Raw genomic sequence first — 19,328 nt, 5'->3', positions numbered from 1 at the left:
GGAAGTAGAGGAACCAGAAATAAGTGGATACTTTTCTGGCCTGGCCCATTTGTAACAAAAAAAAGTGCAGAATACAACACCCACCCCACCAACACCCGTCCCATCTCCCCCCCCCCAAAAAACCCCCCAACAAAGTCAGAATCTTTTAAAACGAAAAAGAAGCATAAGAGAAAAAAAAACAGGAGTACAACTAAGATGGATTGCTATGCAGTAGGTATTGTTTTAGTTGTTGCTTAAAAGTATTGAGTGTTGGAGAAGCTTTTTGATTGGTTGACGATCAGACGTGCGTACCAATTCATCCGCATATATGTAAATCATATTTAATTTGATGATTCAGTTACCATTCGAACGGTGGTCATTATTTCGATGCTACTCGTGTTCCAGTTATGGGTGATCAAAACCATATGTTAACTCGAATATGTCACACTGCATGTGCGTGAAGGAATATAACACGCAGTTTGCACAGTTTCCGTCAGCGATTTCTTAGAGGAATTCTGAATGATTTTTAGAGACTACAGAACATCTCGTTTCGCTGAACTAGATAAGACCGATAAGACAGTGCCCCTCTATTGATTTAGAGCGTGAATGTAGATGCCCGTTCATGTGACGTTATTGCGCATTGTTGGAAACGGTTGTGTTTTTCTTACGTTCAAACAGATATTAAATAATGGGCGTCGTGTTGTTTTACCACTCAAGGACCATTTCAGTATAACACACTGTCTAAGGCAACCTTTCCCATTAAATTACGGTCTTTTGAAACAATGTAACTAGAAAAGTCGTCTCTCAGATTCAACGGGATTTCTTTATACAGTTTTAAAAATACTACCTAAAAGATATATGTATTGGATACAGAAGTTGTAATTAAAGTTAAAAACAATAATAGAAGTATTGTATGGCTAACTATAGAACGTACTTAAAAATGAAAACTAGCAAACATTCTTTCAATATGCACTATGTTCGATGATGGGTTCCCTTGATAAAATTCGTCCAATTTTTTCTTGGAATTAGTGACAAACCATTTCATGCTTTCCTTGATGTCATCAATTGCAAAATCGTCTGCATTCTGTATCATAGATAAAGTTGTAGACATGGCACCCTGGTATAGCTCGGCGGCCTCTGGTGTTACCTGCTTACGATTTCTGAAGGTTAAATGCTCGGCAAACCAATATTGCACTTGTACGAAATTTTTTGGTCTGGCCTTAACTACACGCATTGCCTCACGAAACACTTTTTCGGCTGCGTCATTCCGTTTCAATTGACCAAGTGCCCGAGCTTTTTTGAGCAAAGCAGGAAAATGTTGAGGTTCTAATTCAAGACATTTGTTGCAGTAAGCTATATGCTTTTCCAAATTGTTCTTCTTTGTCGTTTGATCGACTCGAGGTAGCTTGGCAAGAGCCTCGTAAACGAGACTTGTTTGGAAGAATAACTCACTACGGGGACTTGAAAACTCTGACTCACCTTTCATCAGTACTTCTAGAGCTTTGGTGTAATCCTTTGCAAGGCGATAAAATCGACCTTTTTTGATAACCATCGAGCAGGTATTTTGGTGGACACTTTCAATGTGTTTCGCGGCTTCTTTTTTTCGCTGAGGAATCTTGACAAGTACTTGAGCCAAGGTACATCGAGCTAAATCAAAGGCAGGGTCCAGTCTTAGCGCTTCTTCGTAACATTTAACTTCTTCCTCTATGTGATTGTACCCGCTTCGGGAGTTGATAACTTTATCCCGACTCTGGCGCCCTATGAAACATCCAAGGGAGTGGTGCCACTCTGGGTTTGTCGGTATGACAACTAAAGCTTTCCGACAACGATCTTCAGCATCTTTGTACTTTCTCGGACCAAGATATTCCAGCGAAAACACAGCTATTCCTTCAATGTAGGCTTCAAGGATTTCGTTCTTCTCGTTCCAAAGTCGTTTAAGTCGTCTCATGTCGTCGGTCTCTTCGCCTGTTTTAGGTTTCGATTTGTGAAGAGCGTCAACATCTTCTTTTCCTTCTTGTGATTGGCTTAAGATTTCATTACACCAAATCCGATTGGCTAAAGCCACCGTCATGCAAGCATTCCTCTCTTCTGCAACGGGCATTTTTGCAGCCTCTCTTTCAACATTGTTGAAATGATTCATTGCTTGACGTGGATTCTGTCGCGGCAATCCCTTAAATTTGGAAACTTCTAAGAAACCCAGAAATAAAAGAGGCTGACATGGAGGAGAATTAGGATGTTCTTCATTCCAGGATTCTAATGTACTCTTTACTTTATTCTTCATTGTATTATAATCCTCGTCTGTATCTTCCAAACTCCATGTAAAGTGACATGGTACTTTCTGCCACCATTCAACGTTGTCACTCCCTGTATTCATTATTGATATTTTTAGATCAGCTGAAGATAACCTGATGAGTAAAATATTCAATATAGTATGCTTAACTAAATATCATCATTGAACACCTTGAAAAGAGTTGAAAATGTGTTTTATAAGAACTAATTTGTGGTATTACGAAATTATATAGCCACATTCGCGTGGCAGTTTAACTATGAGCGGGTTTTACAACATAGCTTGATTGTTTAAGTTGATTCAATAGCATTCCGGCATGTTCGTATTATCGTCTTTGTCTAAAAACTAATCATGTAAATCTGGGAACATTTCTAGCCAAACATGTGAAAACATGAAGGGGCAACTAGAAAATATAAGAAACTTAGATTTTCGGCTCAAACCTCCCTCCATCCCATCAGCACCCCATTACCTTTGTCAAAAATTTCCCAGCAATATTGGTCGCATTATTAGCGTGTTATTGCATATGTGATTGCATTTGAAAGGATGTAATCCGATTCAGTTCCTTCGTATGTACGTGTCACTTATTTATTTCGACTTTTTCTCTTTGCACACTTACTAGTAGTAGTAAGTGTGCAACTCGTCAATTTGCAGAAAATTGTTGCATTGACGAGATCCGTTATCTCGTCAAAACGTCAATTTTCTGAATTTTGTCATCTTGTCGAGATGGTAGTAAGTGTGCAACTCGTCAATTTGCAGAAAATTGTTGCATTGACGAGATCCGTTATCTCGTCAACTCGTCAATTTTCTGAATTTTGTCATCTTGTCGAGATGGTAGTAAGTGTGCAACTCGTCAATTTGCAGAAAATTGATGCATTGACGAGATCCGTTATCTCGTCAACTCGTCAATTTGCTGATAATTGTCGTTTTGTCAAGTTGGTAACTCGTCAATGCAATGTACCTTCTACGCTTCCGTAAGAATTTGATCCAAGCAGCAACGCAAAAAAAGCCACTGTCTCTGTATTGTCAAATGTGGAAACGGGTTGGCAATTTAACTAAACGGTCTCCGCGGCACTCACAAGCGGAGGCTACGTTCAGTTTATGTTCACATGGTTATCCCTGATCCCTGGATTGTGCTCCGAATGATTAATACGTGAGTGACGTGTATGGCAGAATGAATATCACAGTATTTAGAAACAATTTGCTTTTTGACTGAAACTTACAACATGTTTTGCTACGCCTACGCGACCAATCGTGATGTGTTTCTTGGGTTAGGTACATTCAACACAGAACAGCCTAGTAGTCTTTATACGTTTGTGTTTCCGTAGTGAGCTCATAGGCCCGAGGTGACCAGACGTCCCCGATTTTCAGGGACAGTCCCCGATTACAGTGTGCTGTCCCCGATGAACAAGTGTCCCCGAAAATGTCCCCGATTCGTCAAAATGTTCAGGAATTTCGAAAATATCCCATTATTAGTAAAATAATTGTAAAAACAAAATTTAGTGAAGTGTGCAGTCGCAGAACGGAACTTATAACCAGTATTTCAGGTGGGCCAGTGTAAAGTGGAAACACTGTTAAAAATATGCTAGATCGATCTAGCCTAGCACTCTTTCGACCGTATAAATGGCAACTACGGCGACACAACGACACTTATAGTGTGAGCATGAGCTAATCACAAGCTCTCAAAGAACCACGTATAAATGGATTTCATTTAAGAAAAAGCTACATTTTTGAAAATAAAATTGATTTAAAAAGTGCTTCAAAGTATCACCATTTTACATCTAAGCACCTTAGGCACTTGAACATTTTCCAAAGGGGAGGGGGGCAGCCCCTCCCCTTAAACGCCTCCCCCATATCAGTCACGCAATAAATGTCCCCGATTTCAGTCACGAAAATATGGTCACCTTAATTAAATTTACTGTAATAGGGCGCGAAATTCGTCGATAAGTTCGCAGACAGTCATCAGAATAGGCGAATTAACCTTCGCTAGACTGCATGTTTGAGTGAGCCCTAGAAAGTGCAAAAGAAGGGCCCGAAGGGGGAATGATAACATCTTTTGTTGATTGGGGGGGGGGGGAGGGGTTGGTTACACTCCCAGGCAAGTCAGATATCATGCTGATCATCTTTGAATACTGACAGAAAGAGCATAGTCTATTCACATTTTTAAAGAGAATTATCGATGACTTTTTCAGTGATCTGTTTTATCGTTAATAATACCTATGTGGAAATAACATAAAACGTCAGCTAACTAGAGTGACCATCTGTACCCTACATTGCTGACACAATACCCGATTTGCCACAGTTTGTCATGCAAACTGTTTGGTATGTCTTTTGTACTAGCTTAGTCTGCCCCACCAATCAGACCCTTCGCCCCCCCTTTGCCCCCCCCCCCGATGGAAAAGTCTGGCTACGCCACTGCGACTATGCTAACGGAAGAAAACTGATAGACAGAAACATACTACTCCTTCCCTCCCCCATTTTCAAAGTTGGGGGTTTAGTGAACGGCCCAATCTGCTCCCTGTTTCTACGATAAAGTAATAAAAAAGACTTGAAACAACCTTACCTGACTTTCGCTGTGCTTCGAACTCGAATCGGACGGAGTCGTTATTCAGAATATGTGCTACGGTCAATTTGGTTTGACGTCAAACTAATGTGAGACCAGTAGATAACTTCCATTTATAATCAAATCACAGTCCATTGGTGATGTAGCTCTCAGTCAAGTTCCAAGGGAGATTTCCTTTGGAATTTACCTCTTACGCAACGATTTTGCGAAAAGGGTAACTCCAACTATGACATCATCGCACCACTAGCGTTCAATACTATATGAATACAACGTCTGCAAATGATATGTCACAGTATGCTAAATTCGGTTTGGTACGGAGAGCCAAACGTTCCATAAATGTCGAAAAAGAAAGTGAAGTGTCCAAGTTCATATATATGTCCAATTCGATATCAACATGTTACTATTCGATATCAACATGTTACAATTCCATATGAACATGTCGAAACAAAATACAATATGTCATTGCGTCTATCAACATGTCAAATTCAACATCAGCATGTCGAAAACTTGTAACAGCATGCCACTACTACATTGGTCATGTCAACATTGCTTGCTAGATACAATGTTGACGTCGTGCTATAATTTTGGAACATCGGCGCGCGCCAACGTTTCGTTAATGCCCAAAACTGTATATATATGTCGAGATTTATATGAGAATGTCCAAAACTTGTGTCAGCATGTTGATAGAAGGAAATAAAATATTTAAGCCACAGGGATCACGTTGATGCCTTAGTGCAATTTTTAGGCCCTTTGTCTATTTTCACATGATTAATTCCTGTGTGGGCAATTGGGCCTTTGAGGTTGCTGCATGGGCCCCGTTACAGTTAAAAAATGAATTCGTTGGTATTTTTGAATACCGCAATGTCCAATAGAGCCAACACCTCTAAAAGAGTTATCCTACTTTTTGTCAACATAATCAAATCATGTGTGGGCCATGGGCCCTTTATGGCTGTTGTCTGGGGCCCGGTACAGATAAAAGTCGTCGATGGTATTTTTTGGTTTATCCAATGTATAAAGGGTCAATGCAACTACAGGAATTATCCTTGTGTCTTTGCACATGATTAAATCACGTGTGGGCCATGGGCCCTTGAGGTTGTCTGGGCCATGGTAGAGGATGTAGTCATAGGTATTTCTCTTTTTAATACCCGATAACCATAGGGTCCAGCGCCAATAAAAAGAAATCATCCTGCTCTCTTTTCACATGATTAAATCATGTGTGGGCCACGGGCCCTTTCTGGCTGCTGTCTGGGTCGTGAAGTTGTTGTAATTGGTATTTTTGGATACCCCAATGTCCAAAGGGTCCAATGCCACTTTAAGAATCATCCTGCTCTCATTTCACATAAATGAATCATGTGTGGGCCACAGGCCTTTTTTGGTTGCTGCCTGCATGGGCCCCGGTACATCATAAAGTTGCTGTAATCCCCCTCCCCTTTGAGACTTTTTGAACAATTGAAGGTCCTTAGATGCGATCTGGTGCAATTTGTTGCCAGTTTCATCATTATCATATGATATCATACTATCAGCAGATTTTGTTTCCTGTTTGAATTCTTTTACATGTTCTTTTACATAATATATCAGAAAGACAAACATAGTGCTCTTTTACAATTTTTCCAGAAGGATGATTCTTGTTTATTGTCCAATGTCTGGACTTAAATACATTTGACGAACTTAATTGATGGACAATATAAACTTTCATATTTTGTAAGACAGCCATATTTGCAGTGGCCTAAAAAATATCGTTATCTCCGTGTATTAACAGTATAATAATTATTTATAGGAAGTGCGTATCACGTACGATTGCTAGCTTAGCTTCATAACATGCTGTTCGTGCAACAACTTAGGACGAATCATAGAACGGATGAGAACGAACTTGTCGTCGTCGTTGTGCATACGGTTCGTGACATTCCATCGAGTGAGGTTAGGTAGGCAATATGTATTTTATTACGCAGTGGCCAACTGCAGGTTTGAAATAGGCTATAGGCTAAATTTATCAAATTGCATCTGCCAAACTAAGTAAGTAGTTGAATCAGTAGGCCTGCATGTTATTACGATTATAACCGAGTTAACGGAGCTGACGAGTATTCAAGATCAAAAGAGCACTGACAAAATACTATGCTAAAAAACAACAGTTTTTAAACATTTTTTTTCGACACTCAAAGGGGGGAGCAGTCGCTCCCCTGCTCCCCTGGCTACGTCCCTGGTATATCCTGAACTTACTTTAAGCTAGCGAACAGGGTCGACCCACCCAATAGCAAAATTAATACATAAATTTTCCGAATTGAAGCTGGCGAACGTATTTTTTTTTAGAGTATTCAAAATCATACGAAGTTTTGTATGGTGGAGTATAAGGATCGCGAGATACAATTTCTCAATGTGACGAGGAAAACGTGGTAAATATGACTGATTAAAGGTCAATTTTGATCGAAAATTTTATGTCACTCACAAATTACAAGAACATATGAAAAAAAGAGTGCGACAGTCAGAAAACTTAGAGCGTGACAGTCGGAAATTCCGAATTGAAGCTGGCGACAGTCGGAAATTCCGACAGTCGGAAATTCCGACTGTCGCACTCAAATTTTCCAACTATCGTCATTTTTACCAAGATTGGGGGGGGGGGGGTGAGACACCCCCCACACCCCCCTCTAGCGACGTCCCTGCTCGTCACTCATGTATTGTTTCTCACTGCATTTAATATACATTAATTATCCATGATAAGTAATTACCTTAATCTTGCATTTATGATCCATTTGTTTTGTCTTTGCAGGGTTTTATTTCTAATTGTTGTTTGTTTACCGCTAAATAAACACCGTAGCAACATGAACCTGTGTTTTGGTCATTACACTAACGTCACCCATTGAGAGTAAACAGCTGCTGCGTCGATCACCTGTTAACCACATTCTACTTTTCTGACTTGAAGTTAGAGGTCTGTACCTGAAGAGCAAGACATAGATGACGTAATCACTGCAATTGCCTATAGCCGATCGTTAATAGCTATTAATTGACCATTGAAATGGCTACCCTAGTGTATCTATTTACAAATCATTATACAAATTTACTAATTCTACCGAAATCAGCGACTAAGTCGTCCCTTATAGACGCAATCTACACGTAATAATGCTCACCCGAGCCTCCTTTGGCTTGAAGGAATAAAATTCCGACGCGACGGGGGCACAGTACCCCTAACACGTAGCTTCGAGACATCATCTACAAGTAACACACCTGCTGAAGACGACTAGAAAGTTTCGAGACGAGGAATACATAACGTAATCACTGCAATTTCCAATATTCTGTCGGCAATAGTTATTTATTGAACGTGAAAACATGAAAACAAAGTATACCTAGTTAGAATGCAACAGATTCAATGCTGCATGATCAACAATCGTGCATATCGAAAAAACTCATTTTACTAATTATCCTCGAAATCAGCGACTAATTCGTCCCTTATGGACGCAATCTACACGTAATAGTGCTCACTCGAGCCTGCTTGGGCTTGAAGGAACAAAAATGCGACCAGACGAGGGCATATACCCCTAACACGTAGCCTCGAGACATCGTCTACACGTAAAACACTCCCTTACGGCGACTGTATAGCTTCGACACGCCGAGGAATATATGACGTAATCACTGCAATTGACTACAGCCGATCGGTAATATCTATTTATTGACCGTGAAAACATGAAAATATATTATATCTAAGTACAGAGAGTACTACTAAGTACTGTAGTTGTTAGAATGCAACAGATTCAAATGTTGCATATTCAACAATGGTGTTAATTGAAATATTTTCTACGCGAGAAAAAGAAGAAAAAAACTATTTTTAGTATATTAAACAGAACATGAAAATGGCGACGACTTTATTAGTGTCTCTCTTGCCAATGTCATCAAAGTTATTATCGACCATGGCGTTTATATATGCCAGAAATTCAACAGTATACTGATTAATAACCATTACATTCATCACTGAGACATATAAAGACGCTTTTGACATGCACGGTAACTAACTGACTAATCTCTGTAATATTTAGATATAGTAGTGACACACCTTCAGTCAGAAGTGATCAACGTGACTGCAACCATTTGCCTGCTTAACCGCTTATGTAATGCAGATATATTCTCAAAAATGTAATACAATGTTGTTTATTTTGTATTTGCTTTATTAACAAAACGTTCCTTGTGAGGTTTTGGTGCTTTAAACTTCCCTGCAGGTATATGTACAAACGTTTACATTGGTGACCCAAAAGAGCTTGTGTGAAAGGAACTCTTAGAATGTTATGGAATCAGGGCTACAGAGAAGGTTTAAAAGGGGGGGGGGGGGCGTTAACAGGAAGTCAGACATGTGACTTTGATTTGAGGAGGTAAAATATGGCATTCATATATAGTATATTAGGGCGCTGCAGAATAGAACTGAGGTGCAACCAAGCAGTTTTGGACTGGGGATGGTAGTGCGTATACTATGATGTTGTGTCGTCTATGGGATTTTGTCCACAGGGATTTTGAGAAATTTGGGTAAAATGGATGGTGCTTAGATGCAAAATGGTACTAACTTTTGCGAAGAATTTTGGACTGTTTATGTTGCACCCCATGTTCATGTTTTTCATAATGATGTACCGTACACTAGGAATTCTGTTTCTGTTTGCTACTGGGGCAATGGGGAGGGGTGGGTGGGGAGGGGGGTGATATGAAACACACTCTCACTCCCAGAGGTGTAAGTGATTGTGCAGCCCCTGGTATAAAAAAATCTGAATTCTAGAAAACAACCAGAGCTCAGTTTGTGATGACATTAACAATTTTAAATTTGACAATTTAATAAAAAAATGCGAAAAACAAGTGAATCAACTTAGTAGGGATTTAAATATTTTATTTACAGAAACAATACAAACAGTTTCATTATTATTTACATATTCTATACATAACCTCAAATTGTACAAACTACCATAAACACGTCAAAAATCCCTGAATATTTCAAATGAAGTAAAATATAAAAGAAAGAAGCTTCATAACAATAAATAGTTAAAACTTTGGGTAGTATTTACATGTATACAAAAGCTGATAAGTAAAACTGTACAAAGGAAAATTAAGGTGTTATTAACACGCTTTGAAAACATCTTAAATCATGAAAACCAGAGAAGTGAAACAAACCCAAGAGGTTACTACTTGATTATATGACATAATTAGCCATGTTACAACTACTTACATTAACTGGCCAATAGATAACATTCATAACTTGACATTTTACCCCTCTCCCCCCCCAACCACCATCTACCCCTTATCAAATAAGATCATATTGGAATTTCAAAATGATATAACACATTTTTCCCTGTACAATTGTGGGAATTTTAGCCTCTCGGGCAAAATTGAAAATTTAAATAAACAAGACATTTCCTCGTTAAAGAGGACATTAATATCTCATATAAATTATCGCATTTCTATGATTCCTTGTCATACAGCATATCACCACCAACAGCCTGCTGTGTTTTAAAACTAGTGAAAGCTGCATGGTACTTTTGTCATGTAGTTTTTTTTTTTCAAAATTAAAATCACATGAGCAATGCGATATATTTTCATGACCTTGTGTGACCTAGCATAACCTTTTTTTTTCCCTCTCATATTTCATGACTTTGAAAGGAAACATTGTACTTGAAAAAACGGAAATAAATTTAGGTGATCACAAAATCAACAATCATTTTCATTTTGGGGGGGGGGGGGGAACAATGTTAAGGGACCATCTCAGCTTTAACAACTCAGTTTGAATAGGTTTTAACAAATTTTGTCCATGTAGTTCTTTACCAATAATCCCATATAGGAATGTTGCCCATTTGGCTTGACAAGTCAAGTTTTCAAATTCATTTAAGTCAATAAGTTTGGTAAAGATGTATGCCACATCACATCATTCAGATTCTACGATCTTCATCTCTACATCTCCTTCAAGAAACTCCTGGCAAAACGGTAACATACGGTAGAAGCTTCGTGTTGGCTGCGCCAAAACTGTGGAACTCCCTTCCTCTCCAACTCAGAACTCCAAAATCTACAACTCTGTTCAAATCTCGTCTGAAGAAGCATCTTTTTAAAACTGTTTTTGAACTTGTCATAATTTTTGTTTTTGAGATTTGGACTATTTCATCACAGTGTATATATCATTGGTGGTTGTTTTTTAACTTAACTTTTCTCCACTAACTACATTGATTTTACATGTATTCTTAAGGTTATCTTATCTTAGGGTATCAACTTGTGTAAGTTTAATCATGTGTTTATTGTGTAGTTTTTAAGATATATTCTAGTTTTGTAAAGCATATTGATGCCGGTGCTTATTGCGCTATATAAATGTTTGGTATGATTATTATTATTATTATCAACTTGCTATTGTGATCTTGATCATCTAGACACAAGAGATCATCTTTTGAATAAAAAGAACCGAAAAAGGTAAAAGTTTTAATTTTCTTAAATTTAGAAGTTTGTTTGGCACTTAACAAATTGAAGGAAGACTTTGTGCATAGCGTTTTGCTGTTAATGAAATCCTAAACAGAGATTAAAAAAATCAAGGTATGAGAAAATACAAGGCAAATATTACCAGCCTCTTGAGTAGATACTGTTAGAAACTTAGAATTACTTAAATTGTCTACGAAAGAGTTTAGAAGAAAACAAAACCAAAAATACTAATATTATAATGTCTTTACACGAATGGTAAACTTTGAAAAATAAACTCCGGTAGGGGGGGTGTATGTGGGGGGTGGGGGTTAAATTTAGGTGTAAAATCCAGTCTACCAGTCCATATGTGACACTATGAAGCTGGCGTATCTGATAGGTATTGAATATCCAGCCCATTGGGTGGAATATATTTATAAGCCATTCCACAACCTCTAGCTTGCAGAGTGAAGGTTCTTGCTAGCTATTCCATTCTTTACCAGAGCATATACCAAAATGTGTTTGTGACATTTGATCACCCCGCTAGCTCATGGACTGGATTTGTCAGTCTTACTAGGCCACTGTCAGGAATATATTTCCTAACTGATCCACAGTATCCCATACTATGGATTAGAATGAATTCCACTAGCTATCCAACAGCTTAATAGTCCATGGACTGGGAGGCATTTGGTAGCCTTACCAAACTATTGTCTCAAATTATATCTCTTATCATTTCAGCAGCTTCCCATCCTATGGATTATCATTGACTCACTCCACAGGCTATTCAATACCACAACAGGCCAAACACTGAAAATGTATCTAGTGGCTTTACCAATCCACATCTGCAATATGTTTCCTACCTTTTCAACATTTTACCAGCCTATGGATTTAATCTGTCAGCACTTCAATCCTCCTTCCAGCTTGCAGAATGGAGGGTAGAGCTCGTTGATACAATATCAACCAATGAACTAGAGTGTACTCGTGAACTAGAGTGTACCCATGAACTAGAGTGTACCCATGAACTAGAGTGTACTCACTAACTATTCAATACCTTAGTCACCCATGGACTGGAATGCATTTGCTAGGTATGCAGGACTGGTGAACTGGTTGTAAGAATTTAATGGAATCCCCTTCCTGATATCGACTTCTTCTTGTAGCAGGCTAGTACGTTGTTGTAGAGAATGTACTTGAGACTTGAGCGATGAAATTGTTCCTTCCAATTGCTGGCATGTGAACAGAAAAGAAAAAAAGACCTTACAATATTTTCAGATTCATGAAAATGACCAAGAAGAAAAACAATTTTTTTTTAATACTCATCTATTCCCATAGATTCCCAAACTGGGGTCATATAGTGGAACCAAACATTCCCCCAAACTTAAATGATGCAGAACTCTTATCAATAGCCATTTATTTTGAATGGAGGGTCCAGCTGGGTAGCAAACTAAACCAGATAGGTAAAAGGGGCTGTCTCAAGACAGAATTACACTTCTTTTTTTGGCAAAAGCATAATCGTAACAAGTATGCATAAATCAATCAAACCTTGCACCCAATTACTTGGCTAAGGGCAAACATATCCCCTTTTCTTAGCTTTAGGTTTAGGAATGAATTTGGTAATAACAAGGGTCATCCACATTCATTAGCTTAGATCACACTGTTTATACTCGAAAATGTGCTTCCAAAGAAAACAGAACAAAAAAATGGGAAACCCCAAGTTGACAGTACATTGGCTGGTTTGGCTAGGAACAAAAATTTATCCAACTATAACAATTTCAAGGATTAAGTCAATGAGTTATTGCATCATATTAATCAATTACATATAGAAATCTTCAAACTGATGTTATCTATCTCAGCTTTGGATGTATGGTAAAGTTCTTTCATTTGACATGGTTTTTCAAACTGAAGTTATCTATCTCTGATGTATGGTAAAGTTCTTTCATTTGACATGGTTTTTCAAACTGAAGTTATCTATCTCTGATGTATGGTAAAGTTCTTTCATTTGACATGGTTTTCAAACTGATGTTATCTATCTCAGCTTTGCATGTATGGTAAAGTTCTTTCATTTGACATGGTTTTTCAAACTGAAGTTATCTATCTCTGATGTATGGTAAAGTTCTTTCATTTGACATGGTTTTTCAAACTGAAGTTATCTATCTCAGCTTTGGATGTATGGTAAAGTTCTTTCATTTGACATGGTTTTTCAAACTGAAGTTATCTATCTCTGCTTTGGATGTATGGTAAAGTTCTTTCATTTGACATGGTTTTTCAAACTGAAGTTATCTATCTCAGCTTTGCATGTATGGTAAAGTTCTTTCATTTGACATGGTTTTTCAAACTGAAGTTATCTATCTCTGATGTATGGTAAAGTTCTTTCATTTGACATGGTTTTTCAAACTGAAGTTATCTATCTCAGCTTTGGATGTATGGTAAAGTTCTTTCATTTGACATGGTTTTTCAAACTGAAGTTATCTATCTCTGCTTTGGATGTATGGTAAAGTTCTTTCATTTGACATGGTTTGACAAAAAAGAAGAAAAAGTAGAAAACAAATCCAAACATGTGAGAGAACTTTATCGTCCAGGGGATACTTCCAGTAAAGTACATTAGAGCATTCTCTTGCATTTCCCCTGTTTCTTCATTATTAAACACACAAAGACTAGAGTTTTAAACTGTTCTAACCAATTCTTTACATCTTGAGAAAGTTTGTCTTTTTCTTTCCAAACAGAAGCCAACAATCAGCCCAGATCTGCAACATTTCACAGAAGGTATAACCACAGCATAATATAATTTGCATATAACAATTGGGCTTAGATTGCAAAACTATTCATTACAACTTTGAGGCGTGCAACATGCTCATGTGAAACCTGCTCAATGAAGTACAACAAATATTTGTGGGTTGGGAACGATGACATAGCTTTCTATTTGTAAAATGACTTGTGAGAAGAATTAGTGGAGTTGGAGAAAAAAGATAAAAATACAATATTTTGTATAATTGAATAGCAAAATCTCACCTGTCTTACACTTGCAGGAAGTAGACCTCTCATTTTGCCTTCATATTCCATCTTGATCTGTGTCAGCTGAGAATAACAAAGACACAAAAAATATGATTGACATGGTTGACTATCACATCATAGCCAGGCCACTATACAGGCCACTATACATAGCCAGGCCACTATACATAGCCACTATCACATCATAGCCAGGCCACTATACAGGCCACTATACATAACCAGGCCACTATACATAGCCAGGCCACTATACATAGCCAGGCCACTATACATAGCCAGGCCACTATACATAGCCACTATCACATCATAGCCACGCCACTATACATAGCCAGGCCACTATACATAGCCACTATCACATCATAGCCAGGCCACTATACAGGCCACTATACATAGCCACGCCACTATACATAGCCACTATCACATCATAGCCACGCCACTATACATAGCCAGGCCACTATACATAGCCACTATCACATCATAGCCAGGCCACTATACAGGCCACTATACATAGCCACTATCACATCATAGCCAGGCCACTATACAGGCCACTATACATAGCCAGGCCACTATACATAGCCACTATCACATCATAGCCAGGCCACTATACAGGCCACTATACATAACCAGGCCACTATACATAGCCACTATCACATCATAGCCAGGCCACTATACAGGCCACTATACATAGCCACTATCACATCATAGCCAGGAAAGAGGGATGACAGGTAACCGAACAAAATGAAATCTAAGCGTGAGCATTTGAAAACAACTGCTCTGTTCCTTGATAACATATACAATGGTTTGGAATAAGCACACTTGCATTAATCTGTTTACATGTATGCGTCCCTAAAAAAAAAACAGCGAAAAAATGCATTAACTAGTTAAAATAAATTGACAAAAAACTGGTAAAAAGCGATAAAATACATGAATCAGTTTCCACTTCAACCACCAATTAAATAAAAGTCCCAATATTCGACACAAGTGGGGTTTGAAAGCAAGCCAGCCTGAGGGTTGTACATACGCATAGGAGCCGAATTTGATTGGGGGGAGGGGGCTGCAGCTCCCCCTCCTCCTACGCCTATGTACATACGTCTCTAAAATGTCCACCTCAGTTTGTTCTAGTTGTTGATACTGCGCAATAATACTACGTTCTATTACACACCTGTTGTCTTTCTGATTTCATAATATTTAAAATGCAAAAAAAAAGTGAAAAAAAGAAAGAAAAATATGTTGATAAACTGCTTATCTACTGCAAGAAAACCCTGTGTAATTGTGTATACTTTGCAGGACCCGATACATTGATTCTAGCGGGATCCTCTCCATTAGCCGGACTTTCTGCCTCCTAAAAAGATCCTGGTAAAGGATTAAAAATTGTCAGGCCCCTCTATACAAACTTTTATTCGACAAGATTGACAGTGAATATAGCAGAGTATTATCGAGCAGTCGGCACTTTGGCACTTGATAGCTTGGCTGGTAGGAAGCAGGACTTGTATATATGAGGTCTCTATTCTCATTCTACCCAAACATTTCTCGGTCCTGTCAGACATTCTATATTATCTATTCGGTATTGCTATAGATCAGGAGTTCCCTAACTGGGGTGCATGAGCCCCCAGGGGGTGTGTGAGTCCATCCCAGGGGGTTCATGAGACGTTTCTGAAAGTCAAAACTAGAGAACTTTTTGTTGAAGTAAAATCTGATACATCATATAATTTAGTAATGGACAAAAGTTGTACCTATCGACAAACTCTCTTTGGGTTTTTTTCATTACAATATTACACTATGAACTCGATCTTTTACGAAGCACTGTTATGCGTATTATAGTATAATAATGACTCAGATCGTGTCTCGAAAAGTTGGGGGTTCGTGGACAACTCTGACATCCACAGGGGTTCATGGGGGAAGATAAAGTTAGGGAAACCCTGCTATAGATCATGAGTCCAAGCCACACACGATATTAAATATCTTGGCTTGTTATTATAATTACTATGATAATAAATGATCTCACCTGTTCTTGTTGGTCAAGCTCTTGTCTTCTCAGTTTGGAATCTAATTTATGACACTGGTCTTTGAATTGGTCTGCCTGCTGCTTAAGAGACTGAATACAAGACAAAAAAATTCAATATCAATTGTGCTTTCATAGAGTTAGTTTAATAAACATGAATATCATATTATACAAAAGTGAAGGAAGCATTATTTTTTTCTTCTTAATTTGAAAAGTAAAGTATCAAGTGAAAATAGCGTTAGAACTTTACTAATGCTGTTGTACTTTTAAATCAAATTTGAAGAAATTCTTAATTATTCTTTTCATTTGTTAGTTGGTAAATTTCTTGCCTTGTCTTACTGCAGTGCTATTTAGATTGTGGATCTTCTAGAGTTGTATTTTGGGTACTACCATTACCATTGTCATTAATAGTATTATATTATTACTACTACTACTACTACAAGTCTGTGTTGTAAATAACACAATTCAAGAAATTTCAGTAAATATGGTGAGACATAGAGTATGGCTTGTACATACATTATTGTATATTGTACAACGACAAACGTCTGGTATATAATATACATAAAACAATATGGATTAAATAAAAAAGATTTCAAAAATGTAATTGGGTTTCATATCTGATGAATGGATGAGATATTGCCATTACAATTCAGTCAGACTATTCCCTCCGATGGCATGGTGTGTGGTATCACAGAGCAATGGAAATGTGTAGAACGGTTTATGCTTACTGTTTTGATAACGTTTTTGCAGTATGTTGTAACAAAGAACTCCTTAAAGGGTGTGAAGACTCGCGCAAAAAGAAACGTCTAATGCCTGTAATCTGACCTAGTTTCGAATGAGGTGTAACAGAAGTGTTTGACACCACCATCGATCCCAGAAAATACACACACACAGCTGGCTACCATCGGTAATTAGACACTAGTGTACAGTCAGTACATACAGCTGCGGTCAATACCCACAGCACAGTTTACAAACGATACAGCGATGGACATCTCAAGTCCAGCTAAAGATAACAAGGTATCACATTTCATTACTGTACTGTCTGCATTTTGTAGCGACACGAACAAAACGTCACTTGCAAGCAACGGAAAGTTAACTTTTTCAGATGGCCGCACACAGTTTGGGGCGAGTCTTCAATGCCTTTAATAAGCTAAATTGCTCTATATACAAGGAATACACTTCTCTGACCTTATTGGTCTCTGATTGTTGTCTCCTCAATTGATTCTTCTCCATCTCCAGCTGGGAGACTGTCTCCGTGAGCTGCATCTCCATGTTACTCTTTGTGCTAAACATGGGAGAGAAAATTTTCCTGTTTTTTATTGCTGGAGATACATTTTGAATAATTTCCTAATAACAGGAGGAAAGAAATGTCTCACATTTCATTACTTGTCAAGTTTCGTTTTGCTTCTGATTTTCAGTAAGACGTAAATTTCCACCCAAACAATACAATATTTGCTTTCTTTGAAGTATAAAGTAATGGGGAGAATGAAAAAGATTGTAAATTAAATCTATAAGCAAAGCACAAATAAAACAATTGCTTTGGAATATAGCAACAACCGTAAAACCAGGAAAATAATAATTGGCTAGACTGAGAGTAGAAGCTATCACCTCTGGAATGCAGAAACTCCTGCTTTCTGCCAAGAATTTGCGATGACCTCTACCACTAGCGACCATTTCTTTGCTATGGATGATAACTCAGATGGTGTTGCTCAGAATTTGTATTCTAGGGAAAATCTCAGATCCAATTCGATTTGTAGACAGTAATTTCTTTGCACTTTCCACAAACATCTATTCAGTACAGAGATACTTACCTTTCAGCTTTCTCCTTCAACTTTTCAACAGTCAGTTGCAATTCTTGAACATGCTGATGAAAAAAAGAAAACAAAATGAGTAAAACCATACATTTTATGGATTTTTGTTTATCACTTCCCAACTCTCATCAATGAAATTTGGAGAACAGCTGTGATATGTAGGTTAAGTTTAAAACAACTGTCTGTCTGTGCTCATCTTCATAAACACTCGATGCTGAATCGATAACAAAATTTTCTACTTGCATTCTTTTTCCGTATACTATATGAAAGCGTCTGAATAAAAAGTAAACTTCAAATGAATCAGTAATTACTACTAGTAATTAAAACATAAATTTCTGAAGAGATAATTTAATTTGAGTTTTGAGTTTGAGAAGGTATAATATTCTGTCACGTAATAGTTGCTCAAGCTTTGCCATAAAATGTGGGCGACCCAATTCCCTAAAAGCTGCACTAAAATTGTAAAAATCAGACAGTTGGTTTACCTGCGAGGATTCTTCCAATCTGTTTTTATATTCGTTCTCTATTTCTTTCAGACGGTGATTCGTCTGGGGACGAGAAGGAAAGAAAATATTACAAGTATAATCTCTAGACAAAGATACAGTTGTAACCATGGTAACAGTACTGTAACATCTGACACTGTCAGTAGGCAGGTCATTAGAGGTCACAAAGTAACAGACAGTAGCTAGGCACTTTAAAGTGCAAACCATTATAAATCAATATTGCAGAGGTTTGACTACATACATTTTGCATGGTTTCTTCTATAGTAGCACTGTGTTCTTTCTGCAATCTCAATCTTTGCTGCTCTTTCTCTGACAGTAGTCGGTTGATCTGAAACAGAAAAGATATTATGACGTCATCATCGTCATAGATACGAAAAAAAAGTTACACGTAAATGAAAGACAGCAAAACTGACTGGGAGATTGTAAAGTGTAAATGGGCAAAGACTTCTGTCGATAAACATTGTGTAAAAGTAAGTTGGCCTGACGTTTCGATCCTAGCAGGATCTTCTTAACGACAGGAGGTGCATGGGACATTACTCAATTCCCACTGTTTACATAAACTGTTATTCTGAATTTGTATGATACACATTACTAATTACACACACAAAGTCTGGATACAGATTCCACTTCATACACAGAGTGTCAGCTCTGAATGTACAAAACTAAACAAACTGCCACTTCTGAGCTTGTAGATAAACCAAGTGCAAAACTCTTGAGTCCACTGGTTAATGGAAATTTGAGTCAACACATTACTGATGCTGTAAAATTCTGTGTCTTCTTGTAA

At 37.8% G+C, this 19,328-nt stretch overlaps 2 protein-coding genes across 3 annotated transcripts in view; both read right to left on the bottom strand.

Moving 5' to 3' along the window:
• Nucleotides 1–116: 116 nt before the first annotated feature.
• LOC139960045 (uncharacterized) lies at nucleotides 117–5,043 on the bottom strand. Its single transcript, XM_071958069.1, has 2 exons — nucleotides 4,827–5,043; nucleotides 117–2,384 (listed from the first exon to the last, which is right to left on the bottom strand). Exon 2 carries the CDS (start codon nucleotides 2,351–2,353, stop codon nucleotides 914–916), a length of 1,440 nt encoding a protein of 479 aa, XP_071814170.1. The 5' UTR covers nucleotides 2,354–2,384; nucleotides 4,827–5,043; the 3' UTR covers nucleotides 117–913.
• Nucleotides 5,044–9,658: 4,615 nt separating this feature from the next.
• The window catches only part of LOC139960171 (centrosomal protein of 112 kDa-like), a 29,192-nt gene continuing 19,522 nt past the window's right edge, over nucleotides 9,659–19,328 (bottom strand). For both annotated transcript variants that reach the window (XM_071958335.1, XM_071958334.1), the window contains exons 21-27: nucleotides 18,786–18,872; nucleotides 18,527–18,589; nucleotides 18,045–18,097; nucleotides 17,422–17,518; nucleotides 16,237–16,326; nucleotides 14,235–14,300; nucleotides 9,659–12,451 (exon numbers count right to left, since the gene is read on the bottom strand). In XM_071958335.1, coding sequence (XP_071814436.1) covers nucleotides 12,281–12,451; nucleotides 14,235–14,300; nucleotides 16,237–16,326; nucleotides 17,422–17,518; nucleotides 18,045–18,097; nucleotides 18,527–18,589; nucleotides 18,786–18,872 — 627 coding nt within the window. In that variant the 3' untranslated portion in view covers nucleotides 9,659–12,280. The remainder of the gene's footprint in view (nucleotides 12,452–14,234; nucleotides 14,301–16,236; nucleotides 16,327–17,421; nucleotides 17,519–18,044; nucleotides 18,098–18,526; nucleotides 18,590–18,785; nucleotides 18,873–19,328) is intronic.

Source organism: Apostichopus japonicus, chromosome 19 (assembly GCF_037975245.1).
Source record: "Apostichopus japonicus isolate 1M-3 chromosome 19, ASM3797524v1, whole genome shotgun sequence".
In the NCBI taxonomy this organism is placed as follows: Eukaryota; Metazoa; Echinodermata; class Holothuroidea; order Aspidochirotida; family Stichopodidae; genus Apostichopus; species Apostichopus japonicus.
Note: the sequence above shows the minus strand (reverse complement) of the source record. Positions and strands in the feature narration are given on the sequence as shown.